Genomic DNA, 25517 nt, shown 5'->3' on the forward strand with positions numbered 1-25517 from the left:
TATCCGCTAAATATAAAAAGGTTCAGAGGTCCAAAAGTCTTGCAAATCAGCAAACGCGAAACAGGCCTTTGAGAACATGCTAAGATTAATTCCTTCAAATGCAAGAAATAGTGGATAAGAGGAGTTCCGGGAAGATATAAAGTTATTACTTGTGACTGTACACACTAACATTTTGATTAGGTATTCTTTTCCTATAGACAAACTGAACAGTAATAAAATTGCTTTAAATTCTATATATTACTAAGTATAATGATCAGAAAAATTAGACGCATTAATACTAAAATTGAACTGAATTAGTATAATATTAAATGTTTTTGACAAAGAGACTAGGAAAACTTGGGTAATGAATAATGAATTAATGACATTCATTAAATACGTCCATTACAATCACATTTCTATCGTTATGTACCCTTTGCTTTTTACATGTACAAAATTATATTGTACCCCTATTAATAATTATTATTTATAATTATAAATATATTTTCTACAAATTATATCAATAAAGCATTTTCAGCAGATTTGCAATAATTTTTTACAATGGTCATGTGTACAGTTGCAAAGAAAAATAACCAATGACAGTGGAGTGAGAAGTCGAGCTAAAATGTAACAAAGAAAACAATTTTTTCAAAAATTAGTTGAATTATGACTAATTTTAATAATTATAAAATCTATCGATTCGTATATTTCGAACATCCATCGTAAAAACGATCCAAGCAATCGGTATAGGCATCCAACAATACATCGTAAGTGCAAGCACAAGGTGAACACGTTTACATTTTCCGCATGAGTTGATTTCGCGTATACCTGTACAATACTGATACATTTTTAAAATATGTTTCACTTATTCAAATTATTTATTATTTATTATTCATCAAATTATTATTCTATAGAAATCCGAAATAAAAATTTTGGCAATTACAGATTCTCTATTAATGTCTAGGAAGGTCTCTGCTTGGATATTGCATAGTCGAAACTTTTCCTTTTTTGTGAAGTTAACTTTTTTCTGAAATTCATATTTTTGTTCGTAGAATGATAGCAATTCACTACGAGGATCATTACCTGTTTAAATGTGTGCTATTTTTAACAAATTTTTAAACACATGTCAATTTGTAGCGCCATCTGACGGTGGGAGGTAGTAATACTAGGTCCTATTCATATTTGTATTTACAGCATTTTTAAGTAGTTACAACTTTATTATACTCATCAAATAGAAGTCTTTACGAATAGCAATGTATTTTTGTGTTATTTTATTATTATCAGTTTGTTAAAAACATTATTCTGTATTACTGTTACAAAATAATTTTTATTTAAGATTAATTGATAACTAGGAGCATATTACAATTAAACAATAAAAAAATGGTCGAGGTAAGTTGTTCGTAATCACAAACCCTTTTACTATTTTATAACTGTAATTTATTTAAAACTAAACAACAAAGTAAAAACATCGGCGTAGGCAACCAGAAATACACTCCGATTTTAAAAACAAAAGCGTTGCTGCAGTAACCGTTGAAACTATTGACAGCTGTCGTTGTTTATAATTTCCTATAACATTTAGCTTCGAGATTTGTCCAATAATCCTAGAAAAGAGAGCCACCGGATCATTTTCTCAGCACCCCGATACTGGTGGGGGTGATCCCGGCATCCCAGCCCGCCGCCAGCGCTCTCTCTTCGCCAACTGCGATCGTCACTCGTTCTTCCGTCTCTGTCGCAACGTCACGTCTCGTTTTAGCATCATGGCAGACATCACGAAGGAAGATCTTCGCAAGGAAATCGCCGGTAAGTCTTAATATTTATTACATCTTTTACGAAATCGCCGCGAAACCCGCAAAACTAAGCTCGTTGAATTTTTCCGCGAAATTTTTCTTAATGGATCTCGGTCGGTTCACGTGCAAAATCGGGCCTTTTACTCTTGTCCGAACCGTGTTTGTTTGAAACTCGCACATAAACAATGGCCGCACGACGCTATACCATCAGGGACCATTTTCGCCGCGCATAAAATCGCGGATATCTCTGAAAATACGTCGCCACCGACGAAATGGCACTAACAAAATCGTTCTAGAATTTTATTTTCGATTTTCGTAGGACCTTTTCTCCCCCGAATTCGCCCTAAATCCGGATTTTTCCCGGGATCTAGTCGGCTGATGTGCGCGGCGTCACCACAACTCGATCGCCTTTTGTCGCCCAGATAACGCTATTTCGCCATCAAAACGCTGCGATCTGGCTTTGATTAAATCGTGCGGCCGTCCCGGCGACGTTTCGACCCGCGTCTTCTTCAGGCCCGCCGCCGGTCTTTGTTCCGGCAAGTCGTGGCGGGAAACTGCCTCGTAAACAATCGAATTCAAAATGCGCTTCTGTCACAGCCATCTTGAAAGACGCCGATTTGTCGTCGACATCTGCCAAGAAAGTGCGCCAGGAGTTGGAAGAAAAATTGGACGCAAATTTGCAGTCGCGCAAGAAGGAAATCGACGACTTAGTCATGGAGTTCGTAAGTTCCAAGGATAAGAAGAAGAAGAAGGGCGATTCAGAAGAAGAGGAGGAGGAGGAAGAAGAAGAGGAAGAGGAGGAGGAGGTAGGTGGGGAGTCGGCATGGCAACGCGTTGCGTTGTCATAACGACGGCGTCGGGCGGGAAAACACTCGGCGGTTTCTGGCGGTAACCTAATGTTAATCAACGCGCGAAATTTAATTGTCAATCTGCATTTCCACCGACATTTTGTTACAATTAGTAGTATCAGAATCACTGTAATTAAGACCCGAAAAATGTTTCCTTTTATTTATGGTCACTCACATTCATGTTTTCTCGATGTTTCATGATTTTATTAAGCAGATAGTTTTATATGAATATGTAAATTTGATGACCATCCCCACCAGCAATTTCCACCATCTGAAAGTTTTGCATAGTAAATGATATAAGTCTGTTTATCCCCGCCCCCAAACTTGATGATGTCATCTCAAAATTTTACTAGTTAAAATGTGCAAAATTGCGTGCAATTAAATTTTGTTTTAAAATTGGTGGTAGGTGATTAAAAAAATGAGTGAAATAATTTATTTTACTGATCAACTCAAGAATGACAACTTTAGACCAGTGTTAGCCTAAAAAACTTAATAAAATTTTGATTTCTGTTTAAAAGAATCTTGGTTATCTATACAAAAGGTGTTTTGAACTTTCTAGGCGAACGGGTTTTTTTTTATTAAACCTTTTTAATGGACCAGCGACTGAAAATGGAAATATCTAGTAGCAACAAGCTGTTTATAACTGAAATTTTTTACCTAATTTAAGTTCATGTTGATAATAGTTTTAAGTAGTTGTTAAGACCAAAATTAATTACTAATATTATAATTATTATTAATATAGTTTTATGGTTATAAACCATACTTATTAAATTATATACGTAAAGAAACTTGCTAAAATAAGTTAGTATTTCGGATTTCTTCGGCACTGACTTTTATTATTTTGTACAAAATGCAAATAGTCAGATGCACTTTGGTATTTAACCAAGCAGATTAAAGATACCTGTTGGTAATTTAATTTTATATTCTGACGGCAAAGTTTAATTACATATTTCATTGTTGAAGAGTTAATAGCTTATTTAAAACAGGAGGCATTTCGAATAGAGAAATACATGAATATATAGAATAAAAGACATTACATTTGCAGCGATGCCTGTAAATTGCGCTTAAAATTGCTATAACGTGCATTAAAAAAGTTAACAAATGGACAATAATAATTTGCATAATGAATACATCGACTAAACGATGAAAATTCCATTAGAGATTGTTGGATAAGTATGCTTCAAAATGCAAAGTTTTATTATAAAATATTGTTAGTCTATTAGTTGACAAGAGACTGTAAGTTTCACTGAATTGATTTATCCATTCAGCAATTTATGTCGAAAACAACATTGTGTATAATCTTCCTAAAAATAAATTAGTCAAAGCAAAGGAAGCAATCCAACCATATAGCATAAATATTAATTATTCTTTTTTGATTTTTTTTTTTCGATTCGGCTATGAATACAGAAATATAATTTAAAATAATAGATACAACTAGTGATACGATAGCAGTGATTGGTCTGATAGAAGTAGAATCATAAGTTGTAATAAAACCCAACGAATCAGTATATCAAGGTCACTTAACAATATTTACATTTTCTAATGTAACATTGTCAGGATAGGAACATGGATTATCATGTAACCGCGTTCTTTCTTAGAAAAACGAATAGATTTACATTTTGAAATATTTAAATTCCTACCATTCCAATTACGCCTATTACATGAGTTATGGAGGCTCCATTGGTTGTAAAGTTCCTAACTAACCACCATATTCTATAGAGACAACGACAAGCTTGCTATGACATGTTAATAACAATAATAGTATTCAGAACATGGAAGATCTTTAAAAAAAAGTATCGGAATATCGTATGTGAGTGTGTATCTTCTTTCTGCAGGAGGAAGAGTCCGAGGACGATAAAAAGAAGAAGCGATCCTCCACAGGGAAGAAACCCGCTGCCAAGAAAGCAAAGAAAGCCTCAGATGAGTCTGCCAGTGCCAGCGAACCATCTGAAGGTGATTCCGAGGAAGAGTATTCTCCGAAAAAGTCCAAGCCAATCAAAACGCGCAAACTCCCCCCCAAGAAGAAGAAGGGTTCAGAGTCAGACTCTGATGAAGATTGGGGCAAGAAGAAGGGCGGCAAGAAAGGAGGCGGCGTAAGTTTTTCTTGTTTGAATCGTGGTCGTCAGTATTGTTGTGGGTGTTTCAGGGCGGCGGCAAGCGAGGAGGAAGTGGATACACAAAAACCATGAACTTGTCTCCCGAATTAGCAGCTTTGGTAGGTCAAGACGCAATGGCCCGTCACGAGGTCGTGAAGAAAATTTGGGGCATAATAAAAGAGCGCGATCTGTATGACCCTAAAAATAAGCAGTATGCCATCTGCGATGACGCACTGTTCAAAGTAATCGGGGTTAAACGTTTCCGTACTTTTGGTATGATGAAATTCTTGAAGAATCATTTTATTAGTTAAATTATAACCTCCCTGTTTACTCCCAAATTTTGACATCTTTCTAGCGCCTTCTTTCTCCGAGTTTTGCAATATTTTTCCAAAAATAAAGTTACGAATAGGTTGTTTTGTAGTTGAATGTTTGTAAGCGCTAGGTGGTAACATTTAATGTTGAATAGACACATTTACCCATCATCCAGTTTAAAGAATTATTTTTATGTTCTTTTATATTTAAGCATATTTTTTGAACTGATCTTAGGTTAAGTACATTTGGAGTTTATTACGTTACAATAGGTTTTTTTGTATGAAATCACTGTAGTTGTTCGTATGTGATTTGTGCACTGTATATGTCATGTCTAAATTTATTATGTGCATACGACTTTCATTTTTATTCAATAAATTCGAAACCTCCTACAATTGTATTTTGGTTTTTATGTGGTTTTTATTTCTAAAAGTAGTCATTAACCCGTTGTTTTGTGTTAGGCTTTAGGCAATTAATAAAATAGAATATAAACAAAGTATTTAAAAGGATTTTTTTAAAGGTTTTCAAGAAAAATTAATACAAGGTAGTCAATCTTGATCATATAAGATAAGTGGTCCAACTTTGAACGAAAAACCGAAAATGTTTTTCTAAAAACAGCCGCAAGTTTTGCATACAAGATCTCGGAGCAATATTTAATCTATGCGATAACTACTTTTCATTGTTGCTGCTACGTTGCCGTACGAACTGAACTGTATTTTTTTGCAATCGTCACTAACCCCGCTATTAGTCATCCATCCCCTTCATAAACTAGGTTCTGAGTACCTACTAGCAGCAAGAGTTAAATGAAATAAAAACAAAACACAGTTTTGATGACAATATAACCAATATGTATAATTTTTATTCTTCGACTGGCCTTGTGAGCTCAATAATAAACTGTTTATTGTCTTTCCGACCTCTTAAACCGAAGAAGTAGTTCAAAGGTCTAGGCACGTTAGAGTAGTTGTCTCTTCTGGTCTGACACTCCTGATTTTTGGTTTCCCAAGTCTGCGTCTTGAAATTCACTTTGTAGTGACTTGTCTGGGGTTGACAACTCAAGGTCTTGCAATGTGACAAATTTGCCTACAAAAGAAATAAGTTGAACCTGGTTATAAACCCGAAACACAAAAAATTCACCAATATGTTTATTAAACTTAAAATTGTGAACTAGATAAATTTAACTTTTACCATAAAATTAAAAACTCAGAAGTGTTACTGAACGGTACTAGAGCCCATGGAAGATAAGGTGTTTCAATTGGGCCTGTCTAATTTGCAGACCACAGTTTATCTTGCAGACTGGGGATTAAAAATGCTGCAATCAAGTCGAAACTCGACATTTGCTTATTTCCCAATACGAAGATTGTTGATACAAAATTTCAACCCGTTCGGAGAAATCGTTGAAAACTACCCCCAAAACAACCTTGCAGACTGGGGCTTAAAAATACTCCAATCAAGTCAAAATTTTATATTCGTTAGTTTATCAATATGGGGATTATCGATACGAAATCTCAGCCTATTTGAAGAAACTCTCAAAAATCACCCCCAAAACAACCTTGCAGGCTGGGGATTAAAAATACTCCAATCAAGTCAATACTCGACATTTGCTTATTTCTCAATACGAAGATTGTTGGCACATAATTTTAACCCGTTCGCAAAGACCCTTAAAAACTAACCCTAGACAGATTTGCAGACTGGGGGTAAAAAATACTTCAATCAAGTCAAAACTCGAGATTTGCTTATTTCTCAATACGAAGATTGTTGATGCAAAATTTCAACCCGTTTGGAGAAACCGTTAAAAGCTACCCCCAAAACAACATTGAAGACTGGGCCTTAATAATATTATTACCAAATCAAAACTTGGTGTTTAGTTTTTATCTATACGAGAAGTGATAATGCAAAAAAAAACAGCTTTTTTTAAGCTGCTCTTAACAAATACCCCAAAGCAATCTTTCATACAGGAGCTTAAAAATACTCCAATTGAGTCGAAAGTTACCACTTGTTTACACAAAAAATTATCATGTCAAATTTTAGTCACCTTGAAGCAACTTATAAAAATTATTGACAGTTGACATTCATTTAAAGTACAAGTAGCAGAAAAATTTCAGACACATATAGACACACAGAGACAGTACATTATGTCTAAAGTAGGTGCGCACCATAGAGGTAGAATGAGAGGAGGGAAGATTGTTTGAAAAAATGCCTGGTACCGCGCTTTCTACTAGGGTCATAAGTGATTCTTCCAGGTCCTCCGAGAAACTGGTTGTTCCAGTGGCGTGCTCGAAAGCGTTTGCGGGATACTAGGCATAAAACAAAAATAATTTCATAAGAAAGCATATAAAAGCAGCACCAGCAAATTTACTGGAGTTTTTAATTGGTTAAGATTCGTTGCTACGGTCATTGTGTTATCTCCACCTTTGCGCAAACCGAGCTAATTCCTACAATAATTAATCACCTAATGATCTTAATATGCATTGTTAATTATGAAAAATATTGTTTTGTTACCTTTTATAACTGTATTTTAATGCATATACACTGACCGGCAAAAAACCTACCACGCTGTAAAATTTCGCAAAACCAAACTTTAAAAATTGTTAATTTAACTAGTAATCGTTATTTTATTAAAGAACCATTCACACATGATGTATAAATTAGCAACAAAAAAGAAGACAAATAAACGCAGAACTAAATTTAATTTAACAAAATAACAGAAACACAGCGACAATTTGGGAGACGTCTGTAAGAGTTAACGGCATTATTTTCGCGTGAAAACGTTTATTAACTGCCAAACTTATAATCAAATGATGAAAAACACTGTTTACAACAACAGCCTCCTTTATTATTTTAATTATGAAAATATCCTAATTGGTCTGTTTCTGTTATTTTGTTAAGTTAAATTAAATTTTGCGTTTGTCTTCTTTTTTTTTTGTTAATTTGTATATCATGTGTCAACAGTTTATAAATAAGGTATGTAGTGCCATTGGAAAGATTAAAATCATGTATATTTTCAAATTCTATATTTTTTTTCTTGAATTTTCGCATCTATATCGTTATTTCCATCTAAGAATTTAATTCATCAATACAACTAAAATTTCCCTAAATACATGCACTCAACTAGATTAGTCTTAACTGTAGTCGTCTTTATTTTTACTAAGATTTTCCAATTCTATGTCACTTTCACCGCTATTACGTAAAAGAGTTTTGAGAAAAATTTACAAATACTCCTATCTTTTTTTTAACTTAAAATGCAATCGAATCAAGTTACATTTGCAACAGCGTAACCAAACAACCTTATTTCCCATCGTTTTATACAATTTATGTCATAGATTTATGTCAATTAACGCTTAAACAATGTCATACAAAATAGAGTTGCAAAGAGCCATATACCAGTTAGTTACCCAAGTATCTAAAAGTGAAATTGTGAATATATTTTGGACCAAATATATTACACGCGCAACTATATACAGAACAATTAAAGACTGCGAGGTAGCAATACCACAATAAGTTTAGAAAGATTAAGAAGAAAGACAAGAGCCTGGAACATCAACAAGAAGATTGGCTCGATCGAGAACTCTAAATCCTATATAACAGTTTCTAGAGAAATAGGCAAAAACAACTTAAAATATAGCAAAAGAGTTAAATGTTCAAAACATACAGCATCGCAGTTAGAAAGAATTCTTAGATGTTGCCGACTATCGAGAATTCATCATTTTCTGGACAATCGTGTGGTTGTGCTGGGCGATGAAAAATATTTTACGTTTGACCATTCAGAGATGGAAGGTAACGATGGATTTTATACAAACAATATAGAAGAAATTACAAGTAAAATTTAAGTCGAATGCTAAGTTTGAAGATAAAATTTTGGTTTGATGGGCTATATCTCCGGCCGGCGTTTCAGCACAACTTATTGGCCGTACTAGAGGTGACGCGGTCAATACATAACAATATATGGGAACACCATAGTAACGACGATGTAATATTTTGGCCAAATTTAGCAAGTTGCCATTATACTAGAATGTCCAAGGATTGGTTAGAAAACAATAATATAAGTTTTGAACCTAAGAAAAGGTAATCCCCCCATAGTGCCCCCAGGCGAACAATCGAAAACAAAATTTGGGGAATACTAAGTAGAAAGGTTTACAACAACGGCTGGGAAGCCAATTTAGAAGAACAATTAAGAAGAACAATTTACCAGACAGTTAGAGAAATGGACGTGGACACCATCCAAAGGCTGTAAGACCTACATATAAATATAAATAAATATAAATATAAATATAAATAAACCTTTATTTTCTACAGGTATTAAACCCAATTACAGAAAATATACATTAGTCATGCTAGTTAAATGACACGTTGAAATTACTTAAAATAAAAATAAAAAGAAGAAAATAACAAAAAAAAATTAATAAAGATAAATTAAGTTAACTTCCATTGTCCCAATAAGTTACGATGCAGTGTCTAATTTTTGTAATAGCGTCATGATGGATGTCGCAGTTCCAAGCAATTTTGTTGAAATTATTGCATATTACATGCAATGGTGACTTACATAAAATATTTGTTCTGCAGGGGTGTGTATAAAATGTAAAAACTTGACGAGTATGCTGAGTTCTGGGGACTAAAAAGTTGATCTTTTGTAGAAGCGATGTGCAGTCTACACGATTGTTCAAAAGTTTCCACAGAAACGAAATGCCGTATGATATTCTACGAATTTTAAGTGATGTGAACTGAAATCTTTCAAGTAACAACGTATGATCAGTGCCACGTGGGGGATATGTCCTATCAACAATAAAGCTTAAAAACTTCAGAAATTTCCTCTGAACAGATTCAACATGATTAATATGTATTTCGTAAATCGGAGACCATACACACGCACAATATTCCAGCCTAGAGCGAACTAGAGAATAGTATAAAGCTGATAAAGACCGAATGTTCGTAAACTCTTTGCAATTCCTATAGATGAATCCATAGGTTTTAAATGCTTTTGCAACAGTATCCTGTATATGGTTCACAAAGCTAAGTTTCATATCGTATATGACACCGAGATCCTTATAGATATCTGTTCTTTTAAGCTTCGAATTTCCCATTGTGTACGTGAAGACGATAGGTTTTAATTTTCGTGTGAAAGACATGACAATGCACTTTAGGATATTAAGAGTGAGTCGATTCCTTAAGCACCAGTTAATTAATATATTGATATCTTCTTGGAGTTGAAGACAATCATCAACGCTTGTGATTTTGGCGTAGATCTTTAAGTCATCAGCGAATAGTAATTTTCGATTTAGTAATAAATTAGGCAGATCGTTAATAAATATTAAAAATAGTAACGGATCCAAATTAGATCCTTGCGGAACCCCAGATGTTGGTACCGATGACTTATATATATTATTATATTATATATGAAGACAGTTTTGCGTCGTATTGAATATAACGAATCTTTATCTGTTTTCCCATTAATAATAATTAATTAAGAAATTAGCACATTTCTGGGTTCTTTTTGAAATTCAAATAAAATTAAGTTTGAGCTTCCTATTATTAATTTAAACTTTCTCTCAAAACGTTTTTTTTACGTTAGGTTTCTCGGAAATTAAAAATGTCTCTAATTTTCTTTAAAATGTCTAAGATTTTGTTTCCTCTGAATTTTAAATTTTCTATTCTGGACACCACTAACCTTGTATTTTTTGACTGATGATGAAGGTTTAATTATATCTCAAAGAACTCAAAACCAGCATATAGTATGTACTGAATGAACCAAGTTAACAGCAAAAAATTGGTCTAAAGAGTTAGACAGTACTTCCCTCGCTGTCGGAAACTTGACGACTGCATGCCTATTGTGTTTTTTTTCTCATTACATTTTTGTAGTGGGAATTTAAAAAAAAAATGCGATGACGTCATCAACATTTTGCAAGGACACGTATATCAGTTGGGATAGATGTAGTGTAATACTAAGAATAAAATTATTATATTCTCAAATTTTCGGGAAAATGAATTGGGTCGTTTTGAATATTGATTTCTTATAATCAATAAAATAACGAAACAATTTACTCACGTATACGTATCAGAGGCAACTGAAAATCGTGTATGTATAAACATTCTTAATTTAAGATGACAGGCGTAACAGCATACGTGAGAGTCAAACAGAGAAACTGTAAACAAAACGACCATCGGTTTTATTGCTTCGACTTCCGCTTATTATATAAAACATTGGGTTTTATTTTAATTCTTGACGGTGAAATTCACAATTGGTTGATTATAAACATGTCTATTTCACATTCGCGGAACCAAGTGAGCGCATAAAACAAATGCAGGTCTGTAATGTTAAAGTCGATGTAAATAAGCGTGCTACCCTTATGTTTCAACAGAGTTTTTCCTTTAACAAATTTTGTGTCTACCAAATTGGGTTGGTTGGGGTGTAATACTAATAATAAGTGTTGCCTTTAATTTAATCAATGAAATAAATTGACTTCATTAATTTTTTTGAACCACCTCTTAAGAAAATCTAGAAAATATGAATGGAATGATAAATCACAAGTACAAACTCATCATATTTTTTGCATTTTAGATAGGATTTATTTAGCAAAATTTAAGGGTGACGTCATCAATTTTTTTAGGAGGGATGAACAAATACATTTTGAACAAAAGTTTACCATGCTTATAATAACTTTAAAATATTCCCAAGATTTCAAAGCATTCGGTTTTGTAATTCCTGATTAAATCGATAAAATAAATTCACGCCTTCATTAATTTTTTTGAGTCAGCCTGCATATGCAAATCCAAAAATATGAATGGAATGATAAATCACAAGTACAGACTCATCATATTTTGTACATTTTAGATACGATTTATTCGGCAAACTTTTGAGCTGACGTCATCAGTTTTTTGTAGAAGATAACCAAATATATTTTGACTAAAAATTTATTATGCTCTTTATAACCTTAAAACATCTGCAAGATTTCAAAGCATTCGGTTTTGTAGTTCCTGATTAAATCAATAAAATAAATTTACGCATTCATTAATTTTTTTTGAGTCACCCTGTATATGCAAATCGAAAAAATTTGAATGGAATGATAAATCACAAGAAGAGACTCACCATATTTTGTACATTTTAGATAGGATTTATTCAGCAAAATTTTGTGGTGACGTCATAAATTTTTTAGGGGGGACGACCAAATACGTTTTGATCACAAATTTACCATCCTTATGATAATTTTAAAATATCTTCAAGATTTCGAAGCATTCGGTTTTGTAGTTCCTGAGTAAATCAGTAAAATAAATTTACGCTTTCATTTATTTTCTTGAATCACCCTGTATATGCAAATCCAAAAAATATGAATGGAGTGATAGATCACAAGTACAGACTGATCATATTTTGTACATTTTAGATATGATTTATTCGGCAAATTTTCGAGCTGACGTCATCAAGTTTTTGGAGGGGATAAGCAAATATATTTTGACTAAACATTTATTATGCTCTTTATAACCTTAAAACATGTGCAAGATGTCAGAGCATTCGGTTTTGTAGTTCCTGATTAAATCAATAAAATATATTTACGCATTCATTAATTTTTTTGAGTCACCCTGTATATGCAAATCCAAAAAATATGAATGGAGTGATAGATCACAAGTACAGACTCATCATATTTTGTACATTTTAGATATGATTTATTCCACAAACTTTTGAGCTGACGTCATCAAGTTTTTGGAGGGGATAAGCAAATATTTTTTGACTAAAGATTTATGATGCTCTTTATAGCCTTAAAACATCTGCAACATTTCAAAGCATTCTGGTTAGCAGATTAAAAATTAAATTTCAAAATGTTGTTTTATAATTTTGATTTTTTTTCCAAAAATCTGGACGTTTCGGGTGAAAAGTCGATTCAGAGTTGTAAACTACATGTGTAGGACTATGTTATTTTATACAATTGAAAACCCATTTACTATGTACAATTTTGAAGTGACGTCATCGCATTAGTGGTGGGGATGATTAGACAAATTTTGGTTAGCGTTTTACCATCTACATGATATTCTTAATATAAGTACAAAATTTCACAACAATCGGTCGAGTACTTTCGGAGATTATCTGTCTAATAAAAATCCGGGACGGCAGACGGACAGACAGACGGACGGACAGACGGACGGACAGACGGACGGACAGACGGACGGACAGACGGACAGACGGACAGACGGACAGACGGACAGACGGACAGACAGACGGAAATGGGAGACCTATTTCTTCGTCTTCTAGGGGTCATGAAAGATCGAGAAAACGTAAAAGTAGAGAGTCGGCCGACGGACTCGATTACAATACTTCCTTTGCTTACGCTCGGGAAGTAAAATGACGTGTAAAAACGCACAAAAAATGAGAGATTGGACGAAAAAATGCCGAACTTATGCATTCTTACATAGTAGCAACAATTATCTAACAGCGATAAACATGAACTCAAATTATCACAATTCACGTATCTGTAACAAATACTCCTATATTCGTAATTTATATATTTTTTAAATTTAAATATTAATAAATTAATTAATAATTAACAATAAAATAATAAAAAAATAAATAAATGTCAAATTTTGACTTGATTAGAGTATTTTTAAGCCCTAGTCTGCAAGGTTGTTTTAGGGGTAGTTTTTAACGGTTTCTCCGAACAGGTTGAAATTTTGTATTAACAATCTTCGTATTGAGAAATAAGCAAATATCGAGTTTTAACTAGATTGGAGCATTTTTAACCCCCAGTCTGCAAGGTTGTTTTAGGGGTGATTTTTGAGGGTTTCTCCGAATGGGCTGAAATTTTGCATCAATAATCCTCGTATTAAAAAACGAGGGATTGTCAAAATTTAACTTGATCAGAGTATTTTTAAGCTCCAGTCTGCAAGGTTGTTTTGGGGGTAGTTTTTAACGGTTTCTCCCAACGGGTTGAAATTTTGTGTCAATAATCTTTGTATTGAGAAATAAGCAAGTATCGAGTTTTGATTTGATTGAAGCATTTTTTACCCCCAGTCTGCAAGGTTGTTTTGGGGATGATTTTTGAGGGTTTCTCCGAATGGGCTGAAATTTTGCATCAATAATCCTCGTATTGAAAAACTAGCGAATGTCAAATTTTGAATTGATTAGAGTATTTTTAAGCCCTAGTCTGCAAGGTTGTTTTAGGGATAGTTTTCAACGGTTTCTCCGAACGGGTTAAAATTTTGTATTAACAATCTTCGTATTGAGAAATAAGCAAATATCGAGTTTTAACTTGATTGGAGCACTTTTAATCCCCAGTCTGCAAATCTGTTTTAAGGGTGGTTGCTAAGGGTTTCTCCAAACGACTTGAAATTTTGTATCAACAATCTTCGTATTGAGAAATAAGCAAATATCGAGTTTTAACTTGATTGGAGAATTTTTAAGCCCCAGTCTGCAAGGTTGTTTTGGGGGTGATTTTTGGGGGTTTCTCCGAATGGGCTGAAATTTTGCATCAATAATTCTCGTATTGAAAAACTAGCGAATGTCAAAATTTAACTTGATTAGAGTATTTTTATGTGCCAGTCTGCAAGGTTGTTTTGGGGGTAGTTTTTAACGGTTTCTCCGATCGGGTTGAAATTTTGTGTCAATAATCTTCGTATTGAGAAATAAGCAAATGTTGAGTTTCAACTTGATTGGAGCATTTTTAACCCCCAGTCTACAAGATAAACTGTGGTCTGCAAATTAGAAACGCCTGTTTCAATTATAAAAAAAATTGCTACTTACGAAGAGAATCGCTCTCCTTCTTAAATCCCACACATTCCAACAATAATTCTTGTCTATAGCATCCTCAAGCGGATGAATTTCGGTCTGTATTTCCACATCTTCAGTTAGTGGAAGTTCTGGTGGTTCTTTAAATAGCCTGTAAGTTACCATAATAGCAAAAATCGCTCTTACGTAGGTACTATCACAACTACTCACTCTTTGATATTCTGAACCAAAATTAACCGACTCTTTATTCCCAGCAAGTTAATAAGTTCAATTTTTCTTCTAGCCAAATTAATACCTTCCATTACACACCTTCAAGCTTTCAGTCAAGCAAAATAACGAAACAAAACTACTTACTTTTCCGGTTCGTGCGAAAACGCTACCCCAGCCTCTACTGACGAACACACAAAGTTCATATGCATGGACTTGATAATCCCTAAACTGGGATTCCCTGGTAATAGAGCCCCATCAGTCACAAAAAGCTTCCACGCACAAAATCCTAAATACTCTAGTTTCAATCTATCTATGCTTGTGTAATTTGTAATATCAACAATTTTTGCTTTGCTCTTCTCTGTTGGTATTGTCAGCCATCTAGTTTTGTCTAGACGTTGAGCATCCGTCATCGGGCTTTCTCCCGCTGGTAACATCATTTCTGCTGTGACATCATTGAAGTTTAAGAACTTAATGTATCTCTGTAAGCCGGTCATGATTTGGTTCACTTTTGCTAAGAGGATGGTTTGGTCTTGGAGATTGCACCAAATGTCAGAAAGTTTGATAAAGTGGGGCTGAAAAAACGATGGTTTATTGAAATTTTAAAACTTATTCTACAGATCTCAAGAACAATAACAACAATCAGAATTTCCCTCGGTCCTGAAGCACACTCCATTAAGAAGTTTCATTTCATGTCAAATTTTATTTTTGTTGATAGGAAATGTTTTTAATAAAATCCCGTAGACGAAGCGGGTATCCAAATTTATTATCAACTAAATTAGTATAATTGTGAACTCGAAGTGGGAAGAGGTATTTATGTCAATGTTATGTTATTACTAGGCTTCGGATCTTAGGTTTTTTGCCTTTTTATATCTACTTCAGATATTGCAGCGAAATTTATATTATATTTATCCCAATTTAAAAAAAACCTGTTCCCTATGGTTAGGGAATAATTTGGACACTAATTTTCAATTTCCTTCTTCAACGAAAGACAATGAGTTATTCTGCAAAGTGTGTGGAAAAGTTCTAAGTAAACATTTAAAATACTGAAGTTTGAATTATGTTCACATTTTTGTTTCCTAGTTTAAGTGCGAAAAAAAATCACACTTTGAACAACACTGTAGTGGCGATGCACATAAAAAGAACGAGAATAAATCCAGTAAACAGACTTTATTAAACATTAGTTCCGACAATGATTTTACGCAATTTTGCACCGATTTATGTAGGGCATTTACCGCAGCAAATATTCCATGGAATAAAGTTAGTTGTCCTGAGTTTAAAAATTTTATGCATAAATATACAGTAAGGCATTTACCCTCAGAAAGCACTCTGAGAAAACATGATTTACCAAAAGATTACGATATGGTGAGCACTAGAATTTTTATTTAAAAACTTTTTAACATAAATTTTATAATTTACAGGTAATTAAACAAATTAGAAATTCTATTGGCAATAATGATATATGGATTAGCGTCGATGAGACGACGGACAGATTAGGGAGATACATAGCCCATTTAGTAATTGGAAAGTTATCTGCTGAAGAAGCTGGCCTTCCATTTCTACTAGCTTTGAAGCAGCTTGATAAAACTATTAGCAACACAATCTCGAGATTTATAAACGAATCATTGGGTGTGCTATTGATAATTTTAAGCCTTGAAATTATTATAATTTATTTAATTGTTAATTTGTAGCTTTATTGTGTCCAAAAGGAACTGAACACAAAAAACTTAAGGGGGAACGCTAGGCGAGAGACAAGTTTGAATTGGGCGCCATTTGTTGCCTTAAACGCAACCAGCAATTCTTCTTTAAATCTACCTGACGCGTTGGGATAGACGATTACCGGACGTGGGTCATAAAAACATCGTAAGCCGATAATGAAGAATAATGATAATTTATGACAGGCTGCCACAACATACTTTCAGCACAGAATAATCATTTCTCGTATTCTTTTGACATATTAATTTTAATATTCGAGATAATTATTATATTATTCAAACACAATTTAGACACTGTAGAGCAAACAAGGCTTATCAAGCCCGTCTATTACTTTAAGTTCTATTTTTAAACGCTCTGTATTTTTGCTCAGTAAAAATGATAAACGCTAAGTTATATAGTAAATGTTCAGTTAAAAAATAAATTCTCAGTAAAAATAATATATGCTTGGTGAAATAATAGCTGCTTCGTTAAATTAATAACTGTTCGGTTAAATAAGGAATGCTTAACCCTACGTGCTAAGTATAAAAATTGGTCGAAGGTTATTTCGACAGAACTTCCCTCGCCCGTCAAGTGCAGCACAACAAATAATACTCCCGCAGAAGGCGCAAATTGAAAAATGAAATATACTTAAAATAGAAAAAGCGAAAAATCAAAACACCCAAAAATCGAAACATTAAAAAACCAAAATATTAAAATATTTATCTGAAAATTGAAAATCCAGAAATTGAAAAGTTCTCAATATTCAAATCCTGAAAAAATGAGTATTGAAAACTTGAAAAATTGAGAAATCCAAGCATCAAAAAATAGTAAAATCGAAAAATGTAAAATTTTAAAAATCCAAAAATTGAGAAATACACGAAAAGAAAAATTAAAAATTTAAAAATTCGAAAAATTGAAGAATTGAGAAATCGAAACACCAAAAAAATAAAAAAAAACAAAAATCTAAATTCAAAAATCAAAAAACTGAACACTCGAAAAGCCAAAAAGTCGAAAAATTGAAACATCGGAATGTTCAAAAACTGAAACATCGAGAAATCAAAACATCAACAGTAGAGGAGTCAAAAAATCCAAAAATTAAGAAATCAAATTAGACCAAAATTGAAAAATCGAAAAGTTAATAACTGAAAAATTGAAACATTATAAATGAAAAAAAAATCGGTAAACCGAAAAATTGAAAATTCTAAAAATCGAGAAATTGAACAATCTAAAAATTAAACAATTTAAAAATCGAAGAATTGGAAAACCAAAAAATCTAAACCGAGAACTTGAAAAATCGAATAATCGACAAATCAAAACATCAAGGAAAACAAAAAAATTAACGGAAAATCTAGAACTTAAAAATTGAAAAATTAAAATACCTATCGAAAAATTGAAAAACCGAGAAATCGAAAAATGAAGAACCGAAACATTGCAAAATCCCAGAACTGAAATACTGAAAAACTGAAAAATGGAAGGAAAATTGAAAAATCGAAAAAGTGAAAAAATTCAAAACTGAAACATTGAAAAATTCAGAAATCGAAAAATTGAAAAATCACAATTGAAGAAAGAATTGAAAATCAAGAAATAAAGAAATGGGAAAATAAAAAAATTAGTTAATCGAAAAATTGAGAAATCGAAAAATTTAGAAATGTCAAAAATTGAAAACTGAAAAATAAAAAAATTTAAAAATCGTAAAACTGAAACATCGGAAAATTGAGAAATCGAAAAATGAAGAAATTCGAGAAACCGAAAATATGAAGAATCGAGAAATCGAAAAATCGATAAATTGAAAAATCCCAACAGTCATATGTCGAAAAATTGAGAAATCGAAATCGAGCAAAACTGGAGTATCGTAAAGTTAATAAATTGAAAAACTGAAAATTTAAAAAAAAATCGTATCAAAAACTAAAAATTCAGAAAATCGAGAAATTGAACAATTAAAAAATCAAAACATTGAAATCCCAGTAAGTTGATAAATAGGAAAATTTAAAAAACAAAAATTTTAAAAATCCAAGAATTGTACAACAAAAAAAATCTAAGCCTGAAAACTCAGAAAATCGAATGATCGAGAACTCAAAACATCAAAGAAAACAAAAAACCTAAAATATAAAAATTCGACAAATTGAAAAATCATGGAACTGAAAAATCGAAAAGTCGAGATAGTGAGAAATCTAAAAACCTAAAACTTTAAAAACTGAAAAATTAAAATATCGAAAAATTTAAAAACCGAGAAAACAATATCAAAAATTTGAAAAATTCAAGAAACGAAATATTGCAAAATTCCAAAGCTGAAATATTAAAAAACCTAAAAATTAGAGATGTACCGACTGTAGGTCTGGCCGACTAACCGACTAGCCGATTGTTCGGCCAGTAAAAACCGACTAGTCGGCCGACTGTTCGGCTTTGCTAAAACCGGTTTATAAATGCGACAGACAGTGTGTTTTTTTTCTATTTCTCTGACTACCTTAAAAATTTGTTTTATTTTAATAAAAGGAATAATTAAACTTCCTTTGTTTTCAAAAAAATGTGTTAAATTTGTTTGGATAATTTTAACATTTAATTTTTTTTAGTAACTCAGTACAAAAATAAAGAATAACACAATTTAGGGCCAGTTTATACAATATTTTAACTGAGATTAAGTTGATCGCGCATTTAACAAGGCCATTAGCGACGTCTGATTGGCGTAGAGTCGGTCACATGGTACTTCAACGCGGGGTTAAAAATTAAATCGCAATTAAATATTTAATGGAGGTTGTGTAAACCGGGTTTAACTGTTTTATGCACTATTTTAATTTTAATTAAAAAAGCCGACCGGTCGGCTGTTTAGCCGACCAGTCGCCGACTGCAGCCGACGATGAAAAACGGCCGAATAGTCGGCTTATCCGACCGGTCGGCCACTAGTCGGTACATCCCTACTAAAAATGGAAGGAAAATTAAAGAATCGAAACAGTGAAAAAATCCCAAACTGAAACATTGAAAAATTGAGAAATGGAGAAATGGGAAAATAAAAAAAATCGGTCTAAAGAGTTTAGACAGTACTTCCCTCGCTATCGGAAACGTGACGACTGCATGCCTATTACGTTTTCACATTAGATTTCAAAGCATTAGGTTTTGTAGTTCTTGATTAAAACAATAAAATAAATTTGCGCATTCATTAAGTTTTTTGAGTCACTCTGTATATCCGATTCCAAAAAATATGATTGGAATGATAAATTACAAGAAGAGACTCATCATATTTTGTACACTTTAAATAGGATTATTCGGCAAACTTTTGAGCTGACGTCATCAATTTTTTGGAGGGGATAAGCAAATATGTATATTTTGACTAAACATTTATTATGCTCTTTATAACCTTAAAACATTTGCAAGATTTCAAAGCATTGGATTCTGTAGTTCCTGATTAAATCAATAAAATAAATTTACGCATTCATTAATTTTTGGGGTCATGCATATACAGGTATATGCAAATCCAAAAAACATGAATGGAATGATAAATCACAAGAAGAGACTCATCATATTTTATACAATTTAGATAGATTCAGCAAAATTTTGAGGTGACGTCATCAATTTTTTAGAGGGGATAAGTAAATATATTGTGATTAAAACGGTCTTCTTCGTTTAATAATAAAAAAATATTGTTTGTCTATAAAACAAGCTCGTCTTAGACAAAACATTCGTAAAAAAATTTACGTGTGCTGGTTCCGACTGCGATTATGGTTTAAATATTTTTTAGAAAATCCTGTCATGGATGTAGAAACATTTGTGACAGCCAAAGAGATTTTTTTGAGAAAATTATCTTTGAATTTAGACCAAATTCAAAATAGACACTAGGCAACAGGCACATTTGGGCAAAAGAAAGAGAAATTAGGGTTACGGTTTCAAATTTTGGACGTATTTACAAACTTAGACCGACTACAGCAATAGCTAAAACTGTGGAGTCTCTGTTGTACAGTACATTTAGAGGTAATAGTCATACATACTATGGACAGCAAAGTGAGGAAAAAGCTGTCAAGTGTTTTGAAATAAATAAAAATATAAAAACTGAACGGTGTGGCTTGTTTATTTCAAAACAATTTCCTTACTTGGCTGCTAGTTCAGACAGAGTTCTAGAGGATAGGAGTGCATTAGTCGAAATTAAATGCCCTTCAAAATCGCAAGATTTGTCTCCCGAAGAAGCGGTTAGAAAAAAAAAATAAAATTTTGTACACTGACAGACAGAGAATTGAAACTAAAAAAAAATCATGATTACTAATTTCAATTCCAGGGACAAATACTTGTTACGGGTATTTCACAAGTTTATATTTTGTTGTATGGACACCCAAAGGAATAAATATAGAAAAAAATTATAAAGACGAAGAAATATATGTAAAAAGATGGCAGATAAACTTGGCAGATTTTACTTTGGCGCATTATTGCCCGAAATAATTGATTCAAGAAGAAAGAGGAACCTGCCTTTGCGAGAGATTTTATTAAAATAAATAAAATTTGTTTCTATTTTTTTATGTACTTTAATAATTTATTAGGAGTACATTTTTCATCACCAAGACTTGCATATTTTTATTATAAATATATTTTGAAAATGATCTCTCGGCAAATGAAAACATATACGAGCACTTTTTTCGAGTAAACAATGAAGGGAGAAGTTACTGGGCGTAGGGCTTTTTTAAAACACCTCCTTTCTGGGATAAGTAGTAGAAACACTTAGCTACTTATACGTGTTAAACAAAAGCTGTATTTTATATATTTTTTATTATTATTATAAATATGTTTATTAGTTTTATTAATTAACAAAGCAAAATATATATTAACAATAATATTACAATGAATTTTTAGTAATCATGTGTATTGAATTCAGGATCCTGAGTGGAGTAAAAATATTATAGTTCCCCAGTTTTAATTCGGTTTTATGATAGTACCTCATTGCGTAAAAGTTAAATTCCTTAACAATAGATTACTACGGCCGGTCCTGGCGGCTTGTTATAAAACTGAGTTCCTTGCCATAAATTAGAAAAGTCAGCCGAGAACTCTAACAATCAGCTTATGGTAGAGCAGGCGATAAGGGTTTTACCTGGAAAGTCGCTTCCGTAAATTTTAGTGGCGCTCCTATCGGCAAAGTACTGAACTAACGGCTCAAATTCTGTCGAATTGATACCCATTTTTTTCAATAATTGTTAGTTTTTGTTAAAAACTCTGCTAACCAATAGATCATTAATTTTCCTCTGATATTCCTGTTAAAATTATTCGACGTATTTTGCATTAATTTGTGGTATATTTTGATTTTAATAAACGCATTATTATTTAAACAAATTGTACCACTAACAAACATTTAATGACTCTGCGCCCTGTAAAAAGTGATGTTTTATCCATGTGCGAATTTTCAAGCGATTCTATGATGGTTATGACTCAAAAAACTTAAAAAGAAAACATACAATGGTGCTTTTTTTACGATATTTGTCAGCCATATTTTTTTAGTTGATTGAACTGGTCTCTGCGCTCTAGAATATGAAAAAAGCTGCAGTTTGATGTATGATACATCTATATTAATATCATTTTTTCATACAAAAAACCAAAAAAATGTTATACCTCGTCTAGCGAGTCCCCTTAAATGGTTTGTATCAGATGGTGCTTCATACATGATCAAAACTGGTACTAATTTGAAGGTGTTTTATGAAAATATAACACACTTAACATGTATGGCACATGGGTTACATTTAGTGTCTGAAAAAACTAGACTGAATTATCCAGATGTCAATGGAATAATTAGCAATATTAAGAAAATCTTTTTAAAAGCACCAATAAAAGTAGAATTTTATAAAAACAGTTTACCAAATACACCTCTCCCACCTAAACCTGTATTAACCAGGTGGAATTCAAGCACCAATGTTTTATGCAGAACACTTTGATGTTTTAAAACAAGTCAGTAAATATATAATGTTTTTTTACTATCATTCTTATATTGAATATTTTTAGGTTGTAATGTCATTTGAAGCCACAGATGCACAAAGCATTAAAAAACCTCAAGAATTCCTGAATAAAGCAAACGTTAAAAATGAACTCTTGTACATTAAAACTCACTTTAAAATTATTGCTGATGCAATAGAGCAATTAGAAACTATAGGTTTAAAATTAAACCAAAGTATGGAAATTGTGGAAAAAGTATATACATCTTTAAAAAACACACCAGGAAAGGTGGGGGAAATGGCGTTCCAAAAATTATGTTCTCTATTAAAAAAGAATCCATTTAACATCATGTACATTCTTTGTTTAAAAATCTTCTTTCACAATTTCGGGAATGTGAATTTCAGAATAATACGATCAGATGTATAAGGAAATCGACTAATTGGCAATGAGGAGATTTTAACGCAAGTCATTCAGTTGTTCTTTTTAAGTTTGTCGTAACATTTGTCGTGCGGATGTTGTTATAAGGATGCGGCAGGTTTCGTTCAATGAGACGTGACAACAAACACGTCTGCGGCTATACTCACAAAAACTTGGTTAACAGGAATAGCGATTCTGTGTTTGACTACGCGATGAAGTTCAATTAAAGCGTGTTGCAGGTTTGAGAAAATATGCCCAGAAGTCGTTTCTATTTTATCTACTTCTTCTAGGAGTTTCCTGAAAGAACAAGTAAGTAATAGATATTTTACTTCTTTCGATATAAAGCCAACCTGATATAGACCTCGTATTGCCTGTAAACAATAAGGGTATCCCTGACGGTCTCCACATCCGACACAGTTACCCCTTTTGGAGGCCTACACTCGATAACATAGCGATTTCTTTCGTTAAGCTCCGTAAAGTAAACAAAATCCAGAGCTGTGGTCATCAAATTCACCTTATCCATAATTTGAACAAGAGTAGCTTGAAGTTCGGCTCCTGTAGCATCCAGAGCTTCATTGATGAGTTTCGGTACTAATCAAGAAAAATAGCGTCCAGACTTTCAACCACCCTACATACTTACAGTCCTCCATTCCTTCCCCTCCTTTTCCACAATCTCTGTTAAACAATCTTATTCCTGTCACCAGTTTAGTAAACTCCGCCAAGTTATCCAACTTGACGTACCTCGGCTGCGTCGTGAACTCCTTTATCTCGTTCCTGTCAAGGATACTGCCTAAAGCGGCTCTAACTTCCTTATACACTGACTCTATCGACGGACTTCCCAACCCTGACGCTAAACCAATGTAATACACCATCTTCTTATACAACACGTTAATATAATCTTCCTCGCTTACAGTTTTCACGTCTATAATCTCCTGCTCTAACACTTTCAACCTCAATAATAATTCCGCCCGATTCCTCTTAACCATCTTGTTCTTCTGTTGGAAATTACAAGTGAAGTAGTATTGCATCTTCAGTGTTATCATAGGAGGAGTGTACTCATCTTCCAGTTTATTCACTACGTGTTTAATAAAACGCTGGACGTCATTTCGATTGAGGACGTCTTTTCCCGTTATGCCCCAAGATGGGTCCAACGAGAGAAGTTTGAGCTGAAAATTCGTTATCAACAGAGTGGAGCGACAACGGACGACTTACGTAGTAATTGACGAAATTCTCGTGTACTTGTATATTTTTGTTGGTGCATTCTCGCAAAATTTCTTTTTCTATGTTTCGAATTGCTCCGTCGCAGTGCATTTTAAAGGAAAAAGTGGAGTTAAGTAGAAATGACAGTGTTTGATCGATGACAGTTACGGTAACTCGGTTACGGGTTTCAGTTGTTGAAATTTTTAACCACTTGTATTATGTACCACTGACCTTAAGTTGTCCAGAAAATTCAAGATATTTTCAGTTCTGGTCCTTTAGATTTTCTTAAATGCAACCCTTAAAGAGATGAAAGGTAAACTATGATTTTACAAAAAGCCTGAACCTAGATATAAAATGTGGAATTCGTTGTGGCGTCTCTCCAAAGGAGTAAAATAGTAGTAAATGATAAATTTTTAAAAGACTACACTTCCCAAGAATTTGGTTTATTAAGTCATTAAAATAAATTATTGTATATTATATTAATTATATTATGTAGTATACAGACATCTTTTAGCTAAAAGAAATTCACATTTAGGTAACAAAATTAGAAAAGTTTAGGATATAAAATACAAAAACAAATTAGGGTCAGAGCAAAAGAAGAAACGGATAATGGAAACAACTAAATAGGGCACAGGAAACTGTACATACAAAACAGAAGGAGAAAGAAAAGCTGAAGAGAATAAACAAAACTACACCTCCAAAAATCCTATAAATCTTAACATAGGCAAAATAATGACCGTTTTAAATCAAGCCAGACCACAAAAACGGAAACGACAAACGAAAGATAATAGAATAAATAGTGATTGCGAAAGAAACTGAAAAAAGAAACAAGAGAAAAACGGAGCAAACCTAGGGAAATGGAATGCTAAGAGGTATTTAGGAAGAAGGGCCATTTATGAATTTAATCAAAGAAATAAACAAATAATACGAAATAAAAATAGAAAGAAACTGACCTAATAAATAACGGAACACAAATTATTTATAACCAATTTTGGAATAGGTTTTTTTTAGTCAAAAACTAAAAGACAGATTGTGTAGAATAGGAATAAGAAAGGAAAAAATTGGTCTAAAGAGTTTAGACAGTATTTCCCTCGCTGTTGGATATTTTTGTACCGGGGCAATTTAAAAACATTTTGCGATGACGTCATCAACATTTTTGCAAGGACACGTATATCAGTTTGGATATATATAATAGTGTAATACTAAAAATAAAAGTACTGTATTCCCAAATTTTCGGGAAAATGAACTGGGTCGTCCTGAATATTGATTTATAATCAATAAATAACGAAACAGTTTACTGACGTATGCCGCGTGTATTAGCAGAGGCGACTCAAAATCATTTATGTATAAGCATTCTCAATTTAAGACAACAAGC

General features: G+C 32.8%; 2 protein-coding genes across 2 annotated transcripts; one reads left to right on the forward strand and one right to left on the reverse strand.

The window, feature by feature from the left end:
• The first annotated feature begins 1659 nt into the window (after window positions 1–1659).
• Window positions 1660–5416, forward strand: LOC135125844 (histone H3.v1). The gene is made up of 4 exons (XM_064051566.1): window positions 1660–1776; window positions 2361–2569; window positions 4447–4704; window positions 4758–5416. The coding sequence occupies exons 1-4, from the start codon at window positions 1734–1736 to the stop codon at window positions 5016–5018; spliced, it is 771 nt and encodes a 256-aa protein (XP_063907636.1). The 5' UTR covers window positions 1660–1733; the 3' UTR covers window positions 5019–5416.
• A 425-nt stretch (window positions 5417–5841) lies between these two features.
• On the reverse strand, window positions 5842–24320 carry LOC135125846 (cilia- and flagella-associated protein 206). Its single transcript, XM_064051568.1, has 8 exons — window positions 24155–24320; window positions 23583–24108; window positions 23293–23533; window positions 23110–23239; window positions 15077–15504; window positions 14933–15031; window positions 14738–14873; window positions 5842–6096 (listed from the first exon to the last, which is right to left on the reverse strand). The coding sequence occupies exons 1-8, from the start codon at window positions 24251–24253 to the stop codon at window positions 5875–5877; spliced, it is 1881 nt and encodes a 626-aa protein (XP_063907638.1). The 5' UTR covers window positions 24254–24320; the 3' UTR covers window positions 5842–5874.
• Between the last annotated feature and the right edge of the window lie 1197 nt (window positions 24321–25517).

This window comes from Zophobas morio, unplaced genomic scaffold (genome assembly GCF_036711695.1).
Source record: "Zophobas morio isolate AGI-343-1 ecotype UQ-CSIRO unplaced genomic scaffold, CSIRO_AGI_Zmor_V1 ptg000009l, whole genome shotgun sequence".
In the NCBI taxonomy this organism is placed as follows: Eukaryota; Metazoa; Arthropoda; class Insecta; order Coleoptera; family Tenebrionidae; genus Zophobas; species Zophobas morio.